This window comes from Lepidochelys olivacea (genome assembly GCF_965140295.1).
Source record: "Lepidochelys olivacea isolate rLepOli2 genome assembly, chromosome: 14".
Classification (NCBI taxonomy): domain Eukaryota; kingdom Metazoa; phylum Chordata; order Testudines; family Cheloniidae; genus Lepidochelys; species Lepidochelys olivacea.
This window is the reverse complement of record NC_140424.1, coordinates 29,450,694-29,469,085: the sequence shown is the minus strand read 5'-3', so window position 1 is coordinate 29,469,085 and position 18,392 is coordinate 29,450,694. Positions and strand designations below refer to the sequence as shown.

At 49.6% G+C, this 18,392-nt stretch overlaps 1 protein-coding gene across 5 annotated transcripts; it reads right to left on the bottom strand.

Moving 5' to 3' along the window:
- Positions 1–7,900: 7,900 nt before the first annotated feature.
- Positions 7,901–17,519, bottom strand: LOC311531241 (uncharacterized protein). Of its 5 annotated transcripts, none has more exons than XM_084648477.1 (4): positions 17,346–17,519; positions 12,443–12,531; positions 10,999–11,112; positions 7,901–10,817 (listed from the first exon to the last, which is right to left on the bottom strand). In XM_084648477.1, the coding sequence occupies exons 2-4, from the start codon at positions 12,471–12,473 to the stop codon at positions 9,583–9,585; spliced, it is 1,380 nt and encodes a 459-aa protein (XP_084504603.1). In that variant the 5' UTR covers positions 12,474–12,531; positions 17,346–17,519; the 3' UTR covers positions 7,901–9,582. The 5 variants fall into 5 exon arrangements, with proteins under 5 accessions (XP_084504603.1, XP_084504604.1, XP_084504606.1 ...); XM_084648478.1 differs by having other exon boundaries at positions 7,901–10,814; XM_084648480.1 differs by lacking the exon at positions 12,443–12,531 and having other exon boundaries at positions 10,999–11,115.
- Between the last annotated feature and the right edge of the window lie 873 nt (positions 17,520–18,392).

Below are 18,392 nucleotides of genomic sequence, written 5' to 3'. Positions count from 1 at the left end.
TTGTGCTCCTAGCTGGCTGGAACATGTCAGCTCTCCCTTCCCAAACCTGGGTGTTAAAGGCGCAGTGTCACCCAGTGCCTAGACAAGGCAGCTCTTCTCTGTCTGAAACGGCCGGTGTATTGACAGGTTTCAGAGTAGCAGCCTTGTTAGTCTGTATCCGCAAAAAGAAAAGGAGGACTTGTGGCCCCTTAGAGACTAACCGCTTATGCTCGAATAAATTTGTTAGTCTCTAGAGTGCCACAAGTTCTCCTTTTCTTTTGTTGGTGTATTGGTGTTTAAAAAAATTCTTTGGCAATTTCTGTGACTGTAACATGTAGACACCTCCAGCCTCATAGCAGTTCATTTGTTTGACTTATTGGAGTTCTGATTGCCAGGACTGGTCTCCCTTTCCTGTAATCCACTGTCAGTGTAGCTTCACTCCTTTTAATTATTTAATGTTTACAATTATTTTTGGCTCATTGTTTTTACCGCTCCAACATTTACTTTGGTTCACATTTTGTGCAGATGAATGGAATGTTGCTACTTTAATGTTTATAATAGCAAATACTAATGAGTAATATAATTAAGATTAATATTAAATTATGCAAATAGTTTAAGCAATCGCATCTCACTGTGAGTTCTAGTACAACACTTCCTGTGTTTTACTGTGATTTTGTAATATGCAATTTTTCTCCATAGTAAAAGTTTATTATTTGTGATCATATGACTACAGCTGACTGAGTTCTTGGGTTGTCATCAGTATACAGGAATTGCCATTTTCTTTGATCCAGTGAGGATTGCCTTTTTCAACTGTAGTTTTGCCTCTCTTTGCAGCACCCCTGTGCATTTTTCACATTGCACCACTTGTGTGTAGAACTAACTTCCCAACATATTCAGTAAGGGCACTGTACTATCCTGTATGAAATTCCTTTCAAAGGCAAATTTGCACTGTAATTTTTATTAAACATAGAAATACACTGTCAACAACCCTAAGAATTCAAAACTGTACTACTTGTGCACCAAAAATTATGAACTTTTTAAAAATAAATATATTTGGGGTTCTTTTTATCTGCCTTTTTGTTTCTGAACCTTTCGGGTGCACTTGTTTCATATTTGCAGGCTTTTTTGCTGCAGACATGAAGGGCTAGAAACATTTTTGTTGTTTTTGTTAAGGAAAGCTGAGTTGCTCAGACAATTCCTTGATTCCAGTGTTGTCCCTCTTCTCCTTCCCTAGGCAGTACGTTGTGACCCACCTTCCACCTGCCTGCACAAGGACTGTGGGTTGTGCAGGGGGCTGTGCTCCCCAGAGCATCCCTGTCCACTCCAGGGGAGGCATCAGGGTTCTCCAAAATCTGCTCTGGCTGCAGGACATGGCACCATGCAGGAGAGTCAGCGGCAGGTGCCGTCACAGGCGTGATGGCTGGCACAGCTACTGGTGCTGGAACTGAACCACCCCTGCTGCTAGCCCATGCATTCAGCATCTGCTCCAGGGTCAATCAGTCCTGTTCCACGCTCCTACACTCTCCTTCCAGGGACTTCTCCCTGCTCCCACTGTGTCCCGCTTCTTCTTCACCCTCTTGAACTCCAGGCACTCTTTGCTCCTGCATGCCACAACCCTGAAAAGGTCCTCTATGTTCCTCAGTGTGGGCCAGTTTTAGGACCCAGCGCCCTGGGTGGGAGGCTTGGCCAAGCAGAAAGTGTCTGCCAGTGGAATGAAACAGACAGCATATTAATTGTATTGCTGCAAGGAAAAAAAAAAAAGAATCCCCCCACTTTGCTTTCTCCATCTACACATGGCTGCGGGTTGCAACATTTTGAAATGTGTATTTAATCCTTTATGAATTCTCCTGTGCAGACCCTCCTATTTCTAGCATCAGGAGAGCCCCACCCACACACCATGATAAGGAACATTCATTTTATTTAAAAGAAAAAAAAGTGTTGAAAAAAAGCCACCCCTGGCTGAGGCAGGGCACAGTTATCAACTTGCTCTAACTTTGTTTCCGGCTGGGGAAGCCATAGAAGATATACATGGGTGGCAGGTATAATAGGCCAGGGGAGGCTAAGCCTCCCCAACCCAGGCTGTGTGGCCCCTCCCATGCTCCACCCTGAGGCCCCACCCTCACTCTCCCTCTCCCCAGAGGCTGTCGGAAGCTCAGCTTGGGCTGGCGGCCTGGAGCTTGGGGCTTGGGACAGCTGGTGGCCTGGCCCCAGGGGGGCTTGGGCTGGTGCTTGGGCCGGCCAACAGTCCAGAGGTTGGGCCAGTGCTCGGGCTGGCCGGGGCATTGGTGCAGCTGGGGCAAGTGGGCAGGCGCTCCTCTGGCTGTGGGGGGCTTGGGGCTCCAGTAGGCGAGGGGGGTGGAAGGGGCAGGATTTCAGGTGGGGCCAGGAGGCTAGCACCCCCGAAGGGGGGGGTTTCACGTGCCACCCATGAAGATATACATCTTTTGGAAATATTAGAATGGAAGAAGGAAGTAGTTTTCCAGGTAAGTGGTGGGACCCCATTATCTAATGCAAAGGAGATATTTAGGTGGCTGAACAGCAAGTGAGCAAATGGAGTGGTTCTACTGGAGGGGGCTGGGGGGAGAGAGTTCTCTCTACCCAGACATCTGAACAATTGTTTGGAATTCCTGCTGTGGGGGGAAGGTGAATCAAGATGTTGGAGTAGGATTCAGAGTCTTGCAAGTGGCAGAGTGGATTTCCCCTCCCCCTCATCTTCCCACCACAGCCTAGAAGTCCAGGAAGAGGCAGGAAGTAGGAAGAGGCAGCCAGCTAAGACTGTCTGCTGCATGAAATGTCATCTAAAGTCACCTGGCCGAAGTGGAGGAAAATCAGAACAATAAAATAACAGGCTGAGTGTATATCAAGCAATGAGGACAACAAAGAACTTCACCACTCTCTGAAACTCAATGGATTTATAAACCTGTGCTGTATGGGACTGTGCAGTTTGCTAGCCAAAGTCTAAGTGTAACATGACATTAGCATTCTTGAGTTACCACCAGCTGCGCTTGCAAAGACATGCACTCATACCTCCTAGGCCTATAAGCCTTTACTTGTTTTGCTAGCTATAATTGCAAACAGAGCTTGTCAGAGAAATTAGGGAGTTGTGGCTACATTTTTTTTTTCCTCCCTTTGGCAAAGTCAAAAGCCCTTGAGTTAGGAAATGCCAGAATGAATGCTGCCCATGCAACCTTAATTTACTTGTGCCCATGCATTATGATGCAGCTTTAATTACACACAGAAGAAACCATCTGTGAATAGTTTGGTATAAGTGACTTGGCAAACATCACATAGGAACTCAGTGGCACAAGCCGGACTAGAAACCAAACCTCCCAGGTGGTAGTCAACTGCCCTAACCACAAACCCATCCTTTCTCTCATTGAAGGCCCCCCCAAACCTTCCAACTTCTGCAACAAAAAAGGCAGTAGTCCCACAGACAACAGCCTCCTTTACTACACAATGGATTCATCTCCTGAGCAGCCCCAGCCTGTGCACTGACTGAGGCAGGGATCTTGGGAAAAAAATAATACAGGTTCATGTAATTAAAGACTGCATCATAGTACATAAACACAAGGGGGGCAAATTAAGATGGCATGTGCAACATTTATTCTGGAATTTCCTCCCTTGAGAGCCCTTGACTTTGCAACCTTTAAGGATTAAATTTTGTATTTCCTAATTGTTAATTATTTAGTTTATTGATGAGAGCAGCCTTAACTAATGCTAAATGAGGGGTTTTTTTGTTTGTAAATATTCTTTTTTAATAGAAACAAAATCTTTTATATATGTGCCATTTAAATAATAAAACACATTTATTAGGTTCAATGCCTATTTTATTGCTACTCTTATCTTTGTGCAGCTCCATATTTCACCACTTCAGTGTCTTGTTGACCAATACCTGGGAAGTCATTAAATTAAATTGTATTCAAATGAAACATGTTTTAAACTTCACATTTACTGCAACTTCTACATAACTTAAAAATGTGTAATGGAAAATGGAATAGGGACTTAGATCTCTAATTTCCTGGGTTGGTTTGTTTTGGAAAGGTAAATATTCAGAAAGCCAGAGATCGCCCCCAGTTTGTAAGAAGCAGCTAGCCAATCTCCATAAGCAGGAGCTGTAATTTTGTACCTTATTTTCATGTGCCACCCAGTCCCCACCCAAAGGAGCCCTGCTGCTTTCACTGCAGTGCCTGCTGGGACCCTGCTTTGTATCAATGACAGGGGGAATCAGAGGGAAACCAATTAGCAAAGGCAGCCATTGCCATGACAGCCAGGGTCATAGTGACCCTCCCCAAATGAGCAAAGGGACTGGATGGGGGGACACTGAGTGGCTGATTGTCTCTGCTGTCACAGTGGATCTGCTCTGACAGGGGACAGCAAATGTGTGCAGAGTGGGAAAAGGCTGGCTTTTCGAGTGTGCTGGTTTTCCCAAATTTCCTGAAAAATCCACCCCATCCAAACACAGCCCGGGGATCCCTGCACATGCACATCCATCCATGGTGGACTTTTGGTTCCAATTCCCCACATGGCAGGTTTACCAGAAAGGGTTTCTGAACAGAGCTGAGATGTGGAGGTACGGACCCGGTAAACCAGCCAGTTCTGACACAACCATAATTATGGTCTTAAATTCTATGGGTCTTGCTACTGCGAGACTGTAATCCTGCAGTAGCATCTAAAGGCCTCATCAAAGGCTCAGAACCCTGTGGCACTGGGCCCTGCAACTCAGGGAGAGACGGGCTGACTAGGAGATGTTATCTCAAAATAATCTGAGGGGGGTTTGTTCTTGTTTGTTGGAGCAGAGGGAAACTTCCCCTTGGGTCATCAGCAGGGATGGAACAGAGGATTTCTGCATTTTAAAGCATACGCTCCTCAATTTAGTGGTTGTGACCCCCAGGTGCGGGTCACATCCTAGGAATCCGTTTGCCATGGAAAAATGCAGAATTTGCATTTTTACAGAGAATCTTTCACTTTTACATTTTGTGAAAAAATAAAAATGTATACAGTAGAACCCCATTTATCTGAGCCTCCATTATCCAGCTCTCCAGATTAGCTGAACCACCAGTGCACACATAGGAATATAGGAAATTGATACTTCAGCCCTCCATCCTATGGCTGACAGTCTGAGCCCCTGCTGATGATCTGAATTTTTGATTATCCAATCGGGACCCAGTCCCAGTTAGATTGGATAAATGGAGTTCCACTGTATATCAATAAAACATTGGGTTCAACTGATACCTATATATATTGGGGCTAGGGAAATGAAAGTTCAGCCTTTCATTTTAATCACAGAAAAATGTGGAGTTTTATGTTTTTTTGTTGGAGAATTTTGTTTTTTTAATCACAGAAAACTAGGAGCCCTGGTCAGGAGGCCTGGCAGTGAGATCTCTGTGGCAGGGAACTGAGTCCCTAGGGGAAGGGTTAGGAAGCAGTTTGGGGACTGAGGAGACAGGGTTGTGGATGCATCTCCTGTTTCCATCCCTGTGAGTGAGCAGGCTCCGAAGGGGCAGGACTTTCTTTGGGAGCAGTGAGGATGTAGTTCCCTCCCACAGTAATCTGGGCAGAAATGAGTTGGCTCCTGGTCCTATCTTACAACCCCCCCTATCCCAGGTCTCCAATCCCACATCACAGCAACAGGGATGCAGATTAGATTTATGTTCCAGCTAAACCAGGCAGTTAATACTTCTGCAATAGCTAAATGTTGCCTTTAGGGATTATTGCATGAATGGGGACAGTCCCCACCACTTGGCACTATTGTTTTAGGCTGGCTGCACACTCAGGCAGACAAATCTGCATCAGTACCACTCCCTTCACATTTTCAAGGGTTTCTTTGCATTCATGAGAGCTGGTGGGCATACTGTTTATTTTAAAGGAAAGTTAAGATTCTGGAGCAGATTTATGTTTTTAGCAGGGGATGGAATTTAAGGAGCTGCTTGGGGGATCCCCCTGACACTGTCCCCAGGGTGGCACATTCCCCCAGCAGCGCGGGGACTAGGCAGAGGCAGGAACTGGCTTTTCCTCTCCCTGCTCCTCACCTTGTCCCAGGAAAGTCAATCTGCCTGGGGTGCTGCAGGGAATGGGGCAGGGCTGGGAGCCGGGAACCTCCCTCCCCACTGATTGCTCCTGCTGCCCCTGCCAGTCTCTCCCCGTGTCGCCTTCCTGCCCCCCTCCCCTCCTCTCGGGCTGGGAGATTTGATCCCTGGCCCGGGCTCGGGACAGTCGCTCTCCTGGAGTTGGCTCGGCTCCTGCAGGCGCTCAGGGGAGCAGAGCTGGGGGCGGGTCAGGGAGGACAGCAACTCTGGGACTTACAAACCCCTGACACCCCGGGAGCAAAGCTGGGGCAAAGAGGGGCCATTGGTGCAGAGTCACTTTCCTGCCCGGCCCCAGCCCTTCCCCCCCGGTCTCTTCCCTCACCTGGAGTCTGCGGCCCCCAGAGAAAATCCCCCTCCGGCTGGGAAGGGGCGTTAATGTAGGTTTCTCCCCAGCTACCATAGCCCTTCCCTTTTCCTTAACAAAGCCCTTCCCTGCAAAAGTATCGGGACTGCAACTTCTGCCCCCAACTCACTCACAGACTGGAGACAGGTCCCCAAAAATCTTCAGGTGCTGTGACACAAACTCACCTGATGCCCAGGTGCCCCAGAGCAGCATGAACTGGGACCACAAATAACACAGGGAACAGATGGGAACCTACTCTCCGCAAACTCCAGGGGTGCCAACCCTAAACACCATGGCCCCTCTTGCTTCTTTACAAATGGGGTTTACTGAGCCATTGGAGTTTGAGTTAACAGCAAATCAGCCACCCACACTTCCCCCTGGATCTTCCAGATTCCATCTTGTTCCTGAACAGAGAGGACCCTGCAGAACAAAGACACCCAAGCCTGCTGCCATCTGGGGCTCCGAGCAGTCCCTTGGCCATTGGGTCTCTTCTGCTGTGAGGTATCCTCTGGCGCAATCCTGGGTCCTCACAGAAACACCCCAGACTCCTGGTGTCTCCTTATTTCCATTTGCTGGATCCACAGAGAAGGGAGGCCAGTGTTGATGTGGCCATCATATTTAGACTCACCTGTAAGTATCCCCTGGGGCCTGGCTTTATGGGAGTGGTGAGCTTCCCAGCTTTGTGGGAGCTGAGCCCCCCAGGCACTGAGGAGCACCTGCCAGAGTGTGGGTAGCCTGGTGAGGGGGCTGAGATGTCACTGGAACTGGCTGAATACAGCCAGGGAATTTGCATTTAGAACTCTAGGATGTTTTACAATCAGTTGTAGGGTGGAATTCATGCCTGGGACAGGGGCCAACCAATGGTCTGAAAACACAGCTTTTGTGGGACTTACTTAGTGCAGAGCCCTTCTGGGGGTGCCTGGGGTGGGGCAGTTGTTATGAATTGTATTACGGGAGCACCTCAAGGCGCTGAGAACCGATCCCCATTGTACTGCGATGCACAGACCCTGAGAGGGTCCCTGCCCCAGATAGCTCACGGTCTAAATAGATTATTACCCCCATTGTATATTACACAGGGAAACTAAGGCACATACAGATTAGGTGACTGGCCTGAGGTGATACGGGGAGGCTGAGAGAGCGGTCCCAGCCCAATGCCACAACCAGCCTTCTTGCTACAGACTCCAGGTCTGTGACTCCCCAGCTCTATTTCTTAGAAGGGGAGTGCGCCAGAAATGACTAAACCCATAACCGTCACTCTGGCCCCATTACAAATGGGCTTACCAGTTCTTTTCCTGGGCCCACCAGGGGCATGTGTCTTCTGGGCTCTTGGGGTCAGGCTTCCCTCAGCCCCTGTGCCCTTATATTTTGGGTATTCCCTTTGATAATCCTGGGTCCCAGTAGTGTCCCTACCGCCAGCACCCCCGCACAGGTGTTTGTTATAGAATGTATGAACTGCAGGTGTATTCCTACATTGATGCACGTGACCTGAGTGTTTCATTGTTTCCACACTTTTTATTGGGTAGCTTTTTTATTTTAAAAAACCCCTAATAACCTTGGGAGTTATTTTTTGCTAACATTTGCTACTTACAAAACAAGCGGCCAGATCTCCAACAGCATTCAGCTTGTCCATAGACCATCCCACACGCTGAGCTAGTCAGAAAGTCTGGCCCTGCTTGTGGGTGCTTTGGCTCATAAAACTTCATGGGATGAAGTCTCCTAACTCTGTTCCTTTCTAAGCTCCCACTCCTCTGTCCCTATTGGAAGTAACCTTGGGGTCTCCTCTCTGGATCCCTGTTACAGCAGATAGTGGCTGTAAGTCACACAGAGATGGAGTTAGGTCCTCGGAGATCAGCCCGTGCTAGGCACTGGAGAATCAGCATCCCACGTTTGATTTCAGCTGCAAACATCAGTGTTTAGATTAGTGCATAGACTTTGTGCTGGCCCTCTGTGCAGAGAGGAATTATAGCTGGGACCTCCAAAAGAGCTAGGCACTCGGATGCATTGACTTGACCCTGCAGGCCATGAACATGCAAGCCTAGGCACCTGAAATTCATTGATGTCAATGGGTGCTGGGTGCCTAGAGGCTTTTGAAAATCCCACTAGGTGCCTAAATACCTTTAGAAATCTGGCCCTATGTGCTGAAGTTTCCTCCTCAGTCCAAGGGTTACATGCACCAGCCCAGCCCTAAATAATGCTCAGCCCATAAGGGCATATCTGCACGATGGCGTAGGCAGTGAGAAGCCTCCAGCACAGAACAGCAGTGCCCCTCACAGTCGGAGCAATGATTGGAGAGCTCAGCACAGACTAACAGAGGTCTCAGAGGCACCATACGGGTTGAGCTTCTGACACCCATGAGGATCTGAGAAGTGTTCCAGGAACTGTGTCAGCTGGCCAGGTGTGTGGCCCAGGGGCTGTATGTTGTTTTTGTCTTGGGGGATGGGGTGGAGTGATAGCCCCAGTGATAGGGCCAAGGGGAACCCCTTTCTTAGTGCCAAAATCCAACACCCACAGGAGCTTATTGACCGTGAAAGCTTGCCCTGCTCAAACCCTCTGGCATGCAGAGATATGTGAAGGAAAAGGGCCTCAAATTCTACATATCACAAGAGTTCAGGCCTCATGTGTCCCTTGTCCAAGGACTCACACACAAAACACTATATGTCAGCATCGACAGCAAAACTGCCACCTTTCGGCCCAGTCTCCCTCTCCCCACAGAGACAAGGGCTCTTTGCTACTTTTCGAAAAAACAACAGCAAAATCCCACTAACTTATTATTGAATGATTGTTGCTTCAGAAAACTAACTTATGCAAAAGGCTGGGATGGAAAAATATTAACCAAAGTGATTCCTGAGTTGACTCTGTTACCGATAACAAAAAAAAGTCAATAAGGAGGCATCAAAGGCAAATTCACTTGCACAAACTCGAGGGTGAACTCTCAGAAGAAGGTGATGGAGAGAGCGGTGCCTCAGCAGACAACTCATGCACCATATGCCCTCTGTCCGAAAGGGCTCACATACACACCTGTGAAAACAGAGCCCTGGCACATGCAGATGTCTCACCCACCATGTGCCCTCCGTCCGGAGTGCTCACGCAGGCAGCTGTGTACGCTGGCCACAAGATCAGCTACCCTTGCAGGGAGCCAGGTCCCTTCCGATACCCAGAGCAGCTCAGCTGGATCTAGGTAGGGCACCTGTAGTGCTTCTCCCCCGTATGGGTCCTGTGGTGTCGGATAAGGTCCGAGCTGCGGTAGAAGCTCTTCCCGCACTGGGCACAGGCGTAGGGGCGCTCGCCAGTGTGGATGCGCTGGTGGGTGACAAGGTTGGAGCTCTGGCTGAAGCTCTTGCCACAGTCGGGGCAGGTGTAGGGCCGCTCGCCCGTGTGCACACGATGGTGGGTGATGAGGGTGGAGCTCTCGGTGAAGCTCTTGCCGCAGTCGGGGCAGGTGTAGGGGCGCTCGCCGGTATGGGTGCGCTGGTGGCAGATGAGGGTGGAGCTATCCACGAAGCTCTTGCTGCACTGGGGGCACTGGTAGGGGCGCTCCCCGGTGTGGACGCGCTGGTGCCGCATGAGGGAGGAGCTGTCGTTGAAGCTCTTCCCGCACTGGGTGCACTTGTAGTGCTTCTCGCCGGTGTGGATGCGCCGGTGCCGCAGCAGGGTGGAGTTCTCGCTGAAGCTCTTCCCGCAGTCGCCACAGATGTAGGGCTTCTCCCCGGTGTGGATGCGCCGGTGCCGGAGCAGGGCCGAGCTCCAGATGAAGTTCTTTCCGCAGTCCCGGCAGGCGTAGGGCATGTCGCCCATGTGGACCCGTTGGTGCTGCACGAAGTAAGAGCTGTCGCTGAAGCTCTTGCCGCACTCCCCGCAGACGTAGGGCCGCTCGCCCGTGTGGGTCTTCTGGTGCCGCACATGGGTCGAGCGGATGCTGAAGCACTTCCCGCACTCCTCACACCGGTAGGGCTTCTCGCCCGTGTGGGTGCGCTGGTGCTTGATGAGGGTGGAGCCGTGGCTGAAGCGCTTCCCGCAGTCAGGGCACTCATACGGCTTCTCGCCGGTGTGGATGCGCCGGTGTGCAATCAGCGCCGAGTTCTGGTTGAAGCTGTTCCCGCACTCGGGGCACTTGTAGGGTCTCTCCCCGGTGTGGATCCGCCGGTGGATGATGAGGGCTGAACTGCTGCTAAAGCTTTTCCCACAGTCCTCGCACCGGTAGGGCCGCTCCCCGATGTCTTTGAGCTGATTGACACCTCTGCCCGGGTAGGAGGATCTGCTCTTCCCTGTCCCTCGAGGGTTTCCCTGCTCAGCACTCTGGGAAACATCCCCTTTGGCTGTTCCCGATACCGCCCCATGTAGTTCCACTGGTTCAGGGCCTTTCTGCTGAGGGGTCTCCTCCTCGCTCTCACTCCCCGTACCGTCACCTGCTGGGACAAAGAGAATCCACACAGGAGTCACTCCCTGTGCCGGGAGGAAAGGGAATCTCAGAGAGGGAGGAAGAAACCCATATAACTATGGGAGAGGGAGAAAAATCAAGAGACAGTTCCTTAGCCACAAACCATCCTTCCCACTGTAATGTTTTCCTGGCTGATGTAACCAATTCCTCACCTGTTCGGACATCCCTCAGGAGCTCTGGTTCCTCAGAGTCCTGCAGATCTGGGGCCCACAGCTCTTTCCTCTGCTCCATCCAGGAGATCACATTGGGCTCGGGGATGGGAAATCCTGCTTGGGGGAAAGAGAACAGGCAAGATCAGGGCTTGAGACACAGACAGAGAATATTTATTATAGAGACGTGATTTTAACCCTCTCTCTGTGCTGGGAAGTTGGGAGAAAAGGTCCATGGACACACTCTGGGAGAGTCAGATGTCTGCTGAGGGATGTGTTGTGTCACTATTACAGATTCAAAGGTTCCAAAGCCAGAAGGGACCACTGTGATCATCTCTTGTATAACACAGGCCAGAGAACTGCCCCAAATAATTCCTATAGCAGAGCTGTTAGAAAAACACCCAATCCTGATTTTAAAATTCTCAGTGATGGAGAATGCACCATGAACCGTGGTAAATTGTTCCAATGCTTAATTACTCTCACTGTTAAAATGTATGCCTTATATCTAGTCTGAATTTGTCTAACTTCAGCTTCCAGCCAACGGATTATGTTAGACCCTGCTCTGCTAGAACGAAGAGCTCATTATTAAAAATTTGTTCCCCACCTAGGTACTTATAGACTGTGATCAAGCCACCCTTTCACCTTCTCTTCTCTCTGAGCTCCTTGAGTCTATCACAATAAGGCAGGTTTTTTAATACTTAAGTCATTCTTGTGGCTCTTCTCTAAGCCCTCTTCAATTTATCAACATCCTTCTTGAATTGTGGGCACCAGAACAGGACACACACATAATATTCTCTAATAGAATACAATATTAAAATTTACATATGCCTATAATATAAAAGTGCAAATGAGAGGTCAAAATGAAACGGCTTGACTTTCTCTCGTTGAAAATTTCATTGAAATGGACACGTTCTGGTAAGACATTTTGATTTTGATGAAATGGCATTTTTTGACAGAAAACTGTTCAGTTGCAAATGTTTTGACCAGCCCTAACCACTGGTGTGTCCTTGAATCTCCTCTCCCAGGGGAAGGGGAGTGAAAGGAACAGTCACTCTTTTAACACACGCACACATACTCTGGGGCTGATCCCCATGAAACCTAAGGGAGTGGGAAAGCACCCTGAGTAGAACCCAAGCCAGCTGCTTCTAATACCTGAGGGGACAGGAACCCTTCCCCGTGACATCCCTGTAGAGGGCTGTCTGACCTGGGTCCATCAGAGCCCACTGCCACTCGTTGAAATACACACATACCTCCTCAAAGGTCACTGGCTCCTAGAACAGCAAGAATCCCCCACTCAGTGAGCCACAGTCCCACTCGCTCAGTCACAGGTGCCCTGAGTGCCCCATATTAAATGCATCTCAGCAGCTCATTCCTTTCTCAGCACCTTCTGTTATTTCAGATTAATTGTTCCCCCGTCCCCCACCAGCAGCCCCTGACCATTCCCTACCTGAGCCAGCTGCTCTGCAGCCATTTCCCATCCCCGACCCCCGGGCAGGCGGTTTGATCTGGAGTGAAACCGGGACGTTATCCTGCAGCCTGTCAGGATGAGAAGGGCGAGTGGGGAGGTTTCAGAAGCGGCTTTCACGCATTTCTCACCCCGATTCCCCCCAGGGTCTTTCTGTGGATACAGAAATAAAGCTCACAGAACATTCAGTCTCCAGCCACCCAAGCACACCTATACAGGGGAGCGGCTGGCTATCACATTATAAGCTGGGCTGACAGCACCACCTATTATTAAGATTGCCCGGCACATCCTGTTATAAGAAACTGTTTTCTGTGGCTTATAACTTTGCCAAACATAAACTGTTTGGCCTGATCTTTTCCATGCCAGGTCTCTGCCTCAGGCTGAAATAGCTGGGAAAATTTCAGCAAAACAGTCCAGCCATTTCTGAAACTGAGGCTAGGGAAAAATAAGTGGTTTTGCCCATGCTGAAAAATTCGGATGTCCTTTTCTTTGAAAAGCTCACGCACTCTCCATGCTTCAGAGCAGGGTGTTGTAATGCGGGGGGGGGTGGGGGGTGGGAGAATTTTGCCATGCCTGGGAAACCCGCATTTGGCTAATGTATATGCCTTTGAAAAATGCTATTTGCACATGGTCAGCAGAGGCTTCTTTGGTTTTAGCTGCTAAAATTGCTGAAGATTTTGTCCTCACTGAGCATGTTCAAGCCCCTCCCTGCTCCTAGTGCTGGCCAGACTGTTCATTCACCATCCCCAGAGAGCAACTGAACAAGCCCTGTCTCCTCCCAGCTCCCCTATGCCTCACTAGTCTCTGGAGCCCACTGCTGTGTATGCCAGCAGCCTGCTGACCATCCCCACAGCAAGAAGAAACTCTTGTGAGCTGCCTCTAACCCAACCTACAGAACTCAGCGCTGACACGAGGCATAACTGATCCCTCTGGGTATATGTTGTGCACCCCTCCTCCTATCACAGTGACAACTCTGCCAGCCTACTCCAGTTAACCCCTCCACCAGCCAGTGCAGCTGCACCTAATGCAATGAATTCAGGTGGGATGCATGCTGGACTACAAATCCATGGAATACAACCCAATGTCTCTTGGTCTCCTTCACATCTCCTTTGCATGGCAGCAACGTTATTGAACCCACTCCAGCAGGTCGGGCCAGCTCCGGGGGCCAGAGTTAGGGCAAATGTAATCCAAAACAACCATTGCAAGCCCACAGGGCCAGGGAAAGGTGAGGAGTAGCAAATTGCGACAGGGAGACCCCCATACACCAGAATTTGCTACCACTGGCCCCAGGGGATGGAGGTAGAAAAATTCTAACGGGGTAGCACAGAATGATACACCAGCTGTGTCAGATATTAATACCAGTAGCAAACTGGAACAGGCAGCAGTTCGTGACACTCCAACTGACTCTCCCTGCAACCGCTGCTCCAGACTATGGCGGGGCTGGGCACCTGAACCAGTGGAACTGTCTCCCCTACACTCTCAGTGACCCCCTGCAGCACCACGGAGGAAGCTGTATGATTAGAATGCAGTTGGTGCAAAGGCAGACCAGGGTGGGAGTGGGGAAGGAGCAGATTGGCACAAGAACCGGGACTGGATGTGGAGGGAGAAAATCTGGGACTGCTCAAGGAGACTGGGAGACAGTGAGGGAAATGGGGGGATTGGGAGCCAGCTGGCTGTTGAGAAACACTGAGGTCAGGAGAGGAGCTGGGAGGAGTGTGGGGAGACTGACATGGGCTGAACAGTCTCCCAAGGTCCTTGCACTTAGGCTCTGTCCAATTCTTGCTGTTTCTTTCTGTATAGCAGCTGTAAAACACAGCCTTGCCTGTCCCACACACAGCTCAAACACCCCGCCAGGCTCTCCATTACCGCAGCACCCTTTGCACCCGGAGCAGGGGGACCAGAACCTGGGTTTCCCCCATGAGAGCACTAATCACTGGACTGCAGAGTCCGTCTCACCCTCTCACTGTCCCAAAGAATATTGAAATCCTGATGCACGGTGGAGCAGCTGCAACAGGCGAGACGGAGAGCCCGCTGGCCAGAATGCCCCGTGGCCAGGGCACTTCCCTGAGAGGCAGTAAACCCTAATTCAAGTCTATGCTTCCCCACCAGGCAGAGACAGGCGACCCAGGCTCAGTTCTCTCGCCTTGGCTGAGTGCTCCAACCCCTCAGCTAGCAGGTAAGGAGAGGCACCATTCCTCCATATTTTGAAAGTCAGGTGAGGGCTCATGGCTATGACTCCTGAGCAGAGGGAGGGGGAGGACTTAGGCACCTAGGTGTCCCCTAGAGGGACAGGGCTGAGGACTTACCCCTCTTCTCAGCATTTCCTATTGGCTAGCTCAGGCTGGTTTCCCTGCTAGCGGAGCCCGTTCCTAGTTGCCTTACTCTCCCCATTCATTGTACAGGTGCCTAACTCAGGCCTGTGCCTTCCACTAGGCAGCAGGGCATCTGCGTGTCAGGCATGGCAACCCAGGTGGAAAGTGGTCTGAGAAAAGTGGGAGGCCTAACATAACCTGGAAACAGCAGCTTTGGGTAAGACAGCGCTCAAAAGTGTCGCTCGGAGACCCAACTTCTTTAAGCTGCTGGAATCCTGTGTCCAGTTCGGGGTCCACAATTCAATAAGGATGTTGATAAATTAGAGGAGGTTCAGAGCAGAGCAATGACAATGATTAAAGGATTAGAAAACCTGCCTTACAGTGATAGACTCAAAGAGCTCAGTCTATTTAGTTTAACAAAGAGAAAGTGAAGGAGTGATGTGATTACAGTCTATAAAGTAAAAAGAAAAGGAATACTTGTGGCACCTTAGAGACTAACCAATTTATTTGAGCATAAGCTTTCGTGAGCTACAGCTCACTTCATCAGATGCATACTATGGAAAGTACAGAAGATCTTTTTATACACACAAAGCATGAAAAAATGGGTGTTTACCACTACAAAAGGTTTTCTCTCCCCCCTCCCCTGCTGGTAATAAGCTTATCTAAAGTGATCACTCTCCTTACAATGTGTATGATAATCAAGGTGGGCCATTTCCAGCAAAAATCCAGGTTTTCTCCCCCCCCCCCCCCCCCGATTTGTGCTGGAAATGGCCCACCTTGATTATCATACACATTGTAGGAGAGTGATCACTTTAGATAAGCTATTACCAATAGGAAAGTGGGTTTGGGGGGGGGGGGAGAAAACCTGGATTTGTGCTGGAAATGGCCCACCTTGATTATCATACACATTGTAAGGAGAGTGATCACTTTAGATAAGCTATTACCAGCAGGAGAGTGGGGTGGGGGGAGAGAAAAGTTTTTGTACTGGTAAACACCCACTTTTTCACGGTTTGTGTTCAAACAGGAAATGAGACTAGTGTGATCACAGTGAGGCATCAGAACAGAATACCAGCTGGTCAGGCTGGATGTAGGGATCACCCGATGAGGAGCCCTGGTCTGTGCGATGCAGGAGGACAGGACAGATGATCACAGTGGTCCCTTCCAGCCTTAAAATCGGTGATAATAAATATTTACTGTAACTACATCAAACCACTACAAACTGGATCAAGGGTTAGAGAACACAAGTTCTTCCAAGTGAGAGGGGGGGTCGATCCTTCTGCATCATGTTATCAACTCTGGTGATATTACTGTGAGTACATCATACGGCCCCAGCTCCTGGAGTCTTGTGCTCCCTTGTGAATCTCAGCTAGCTAGCTTTCTTGCTAGTTTCCAGCCCTTGTGGTTGAAGAGAAAACACAACCCTTTAAAGGCTTGAAAAGCAAAAGATTAATATGCATTGGATTCTTTTTATCTCTCTCTTTTTTTTTTTAAAATAACATGATTTTTAAATCCATCTTTTTGGACTGTGGTGCATGACTTTTTAGCATTTCGAGTCAGCAATACCATATTCCTTATGATATTTTGTAACATTAATATTCTAGGTATGGAGTATGTACAAAAACCAGTCATCCTGCCAATATATTTCTATAGGCTGAGCTGGCAAAGTCCATTGCTGGGAGCTTTGCCATTCCTGACTAACACAACCATTTCAAACAAACAGTCATGCCATGCCATGATGTTACTCCCTGGGACTAAGTCAAACCTTACTTCATCTCCAGTCTGCTTCTCTCAGGGCCTCTTTCACTAAAGCCCAACAACAAAGAACACCTCGCAGACAAAGGCTCTCATCCCCAGTGCAGGCACAGTGCACAGAGCTCATTGCAGAGCGGTCACTTTGTTCTGCACAGACCCAGCCCCTCCCACCCGGCCTAGACCCACCCACAGACATTTTAAACCCCCCCAGTAACAGAGTCTCTGAGCCAAGAGCTAGAAAAGAGCAGAATCCAAGGAGCTGCTTTGAGGGATCCCCCTGACACTGTCCCCAGGCAGTGCATCCCCCCGAGCAGTGTGTGGACTTGGCAGAGGCAGGAACTGCCTTTTCCTCTCCCTACCCCTCATCTTGTCCAGGAAAGTCAATCTGCCCGGGTGCTGCAGGGAATGGGGCTGGGAGCGGGAACCTCCCTCCCCATTTATTGCTCCTGCTGCCCCTGCCAGTCTCTCCCCCATCTCCTTCCTGACCCCTCTGCCCTCCCCTGGGGTTGGGAGACTGGGTCCCTGGCCCGCTCCCGGGCCGGTCGCTCTCCCGGAGCTGGCTCGGCTCCTGCAGGCGCTCAGGGGAGCAGCTCTGGGACTCGCAGACAGGAGGGGCCATTTGTGCAGAGTCACTTTCCTGCCTATCTAGGGTGATTAGCTAGCAAGTGTGAAAAACTGAGACACCTTTTTTGGGAGGGGGCAGGGGGAAGACAGTGGATATAGCTACCCATACAAGACAAAACCCCTAATATCTTGGGACCGGCCAGATAATATTAGGAGGTCTGGTCAACCTACGCCCACCCCCGGGTCTCTCCCCTCACCTGCAGCAGGCTCCGGCTCAGGGGCTGGTGTCGGCAGAGCCCGGGGCTGTCCCGGGGGCTTGTTCCAGCCCCCAGAGAAAGTCCCCCCGGCTGGGCACAGAGGGACACTAGGGAAGGGTTGTCCCTGCACACACCCCGCTGGGCGGCAGCAGCTCAGTCTGCCTTTTGGACACTACAGATGAAGCAGCAGCTGTGACCCAGGAAGCTCAACCCCGGATCTGCTCAGCATAGAGATTGCAGTAACCAGCATCTTCCCTTCCTTCCAATAGCCAGAGCCCTCTGGTGGCCACAGCTCAGGAGCCCTGGGCCCAGACCTGCTGCATGGCAGGAATCCGACCAGAGCCCTGCCTGCACCTGAGCAGTTACAAACCAATTTGGAAATTAGGAGTGAAACAAGAAAAGAATTTTTTTCTTTTCGGGTTGTGAAATTTTCCATCCTTAGTGTGACTGAAGATGGTTGTGTACCATGATCAAAATATGAGTTTTCAAAAAAGGATTTCTGTAACCAGCATTACATATGTACCTATATTTTAAAATTCTACCATGTGACAAAGACAATCAAGTTTTAGGCAAGGGTCCTGCCGACTTCCCATCCTGCATTACAGTTAAGCATGTGAATAAGCAAGTTCAACTGAGGTGGCAAAATTTGCAGATGATACAAAACTACTCAAGCTAGTCAAGTCCCCAACTGCGAAGAGTTACATAGGGATCTCACAAACTTGGGTGACTGGGCAGATGAAATTCAATATTGATAAATGCAAAGTAATGCACATTGGAAAACATAATCCCAACTATACATATAAAATGATGGGGTCTAAATTAGCTGTTAACACTCAAGAAAGATGTTGGAGTCATTGTGGATGGTTCTCTAAAAATATGCAGCGGCAGTCAACAAAGCAAACAGAATGTTGGGAATCATTGAGAAAGGGATAGATAAGACAGGAAATATCATGTTGCCTCTATATAAATCCATGGTACGCCCACATCTTGAATACTGCGTGCAGATGTGGTCACCCCATCTCAAAAAAAAATTATTTGAATTGGAAA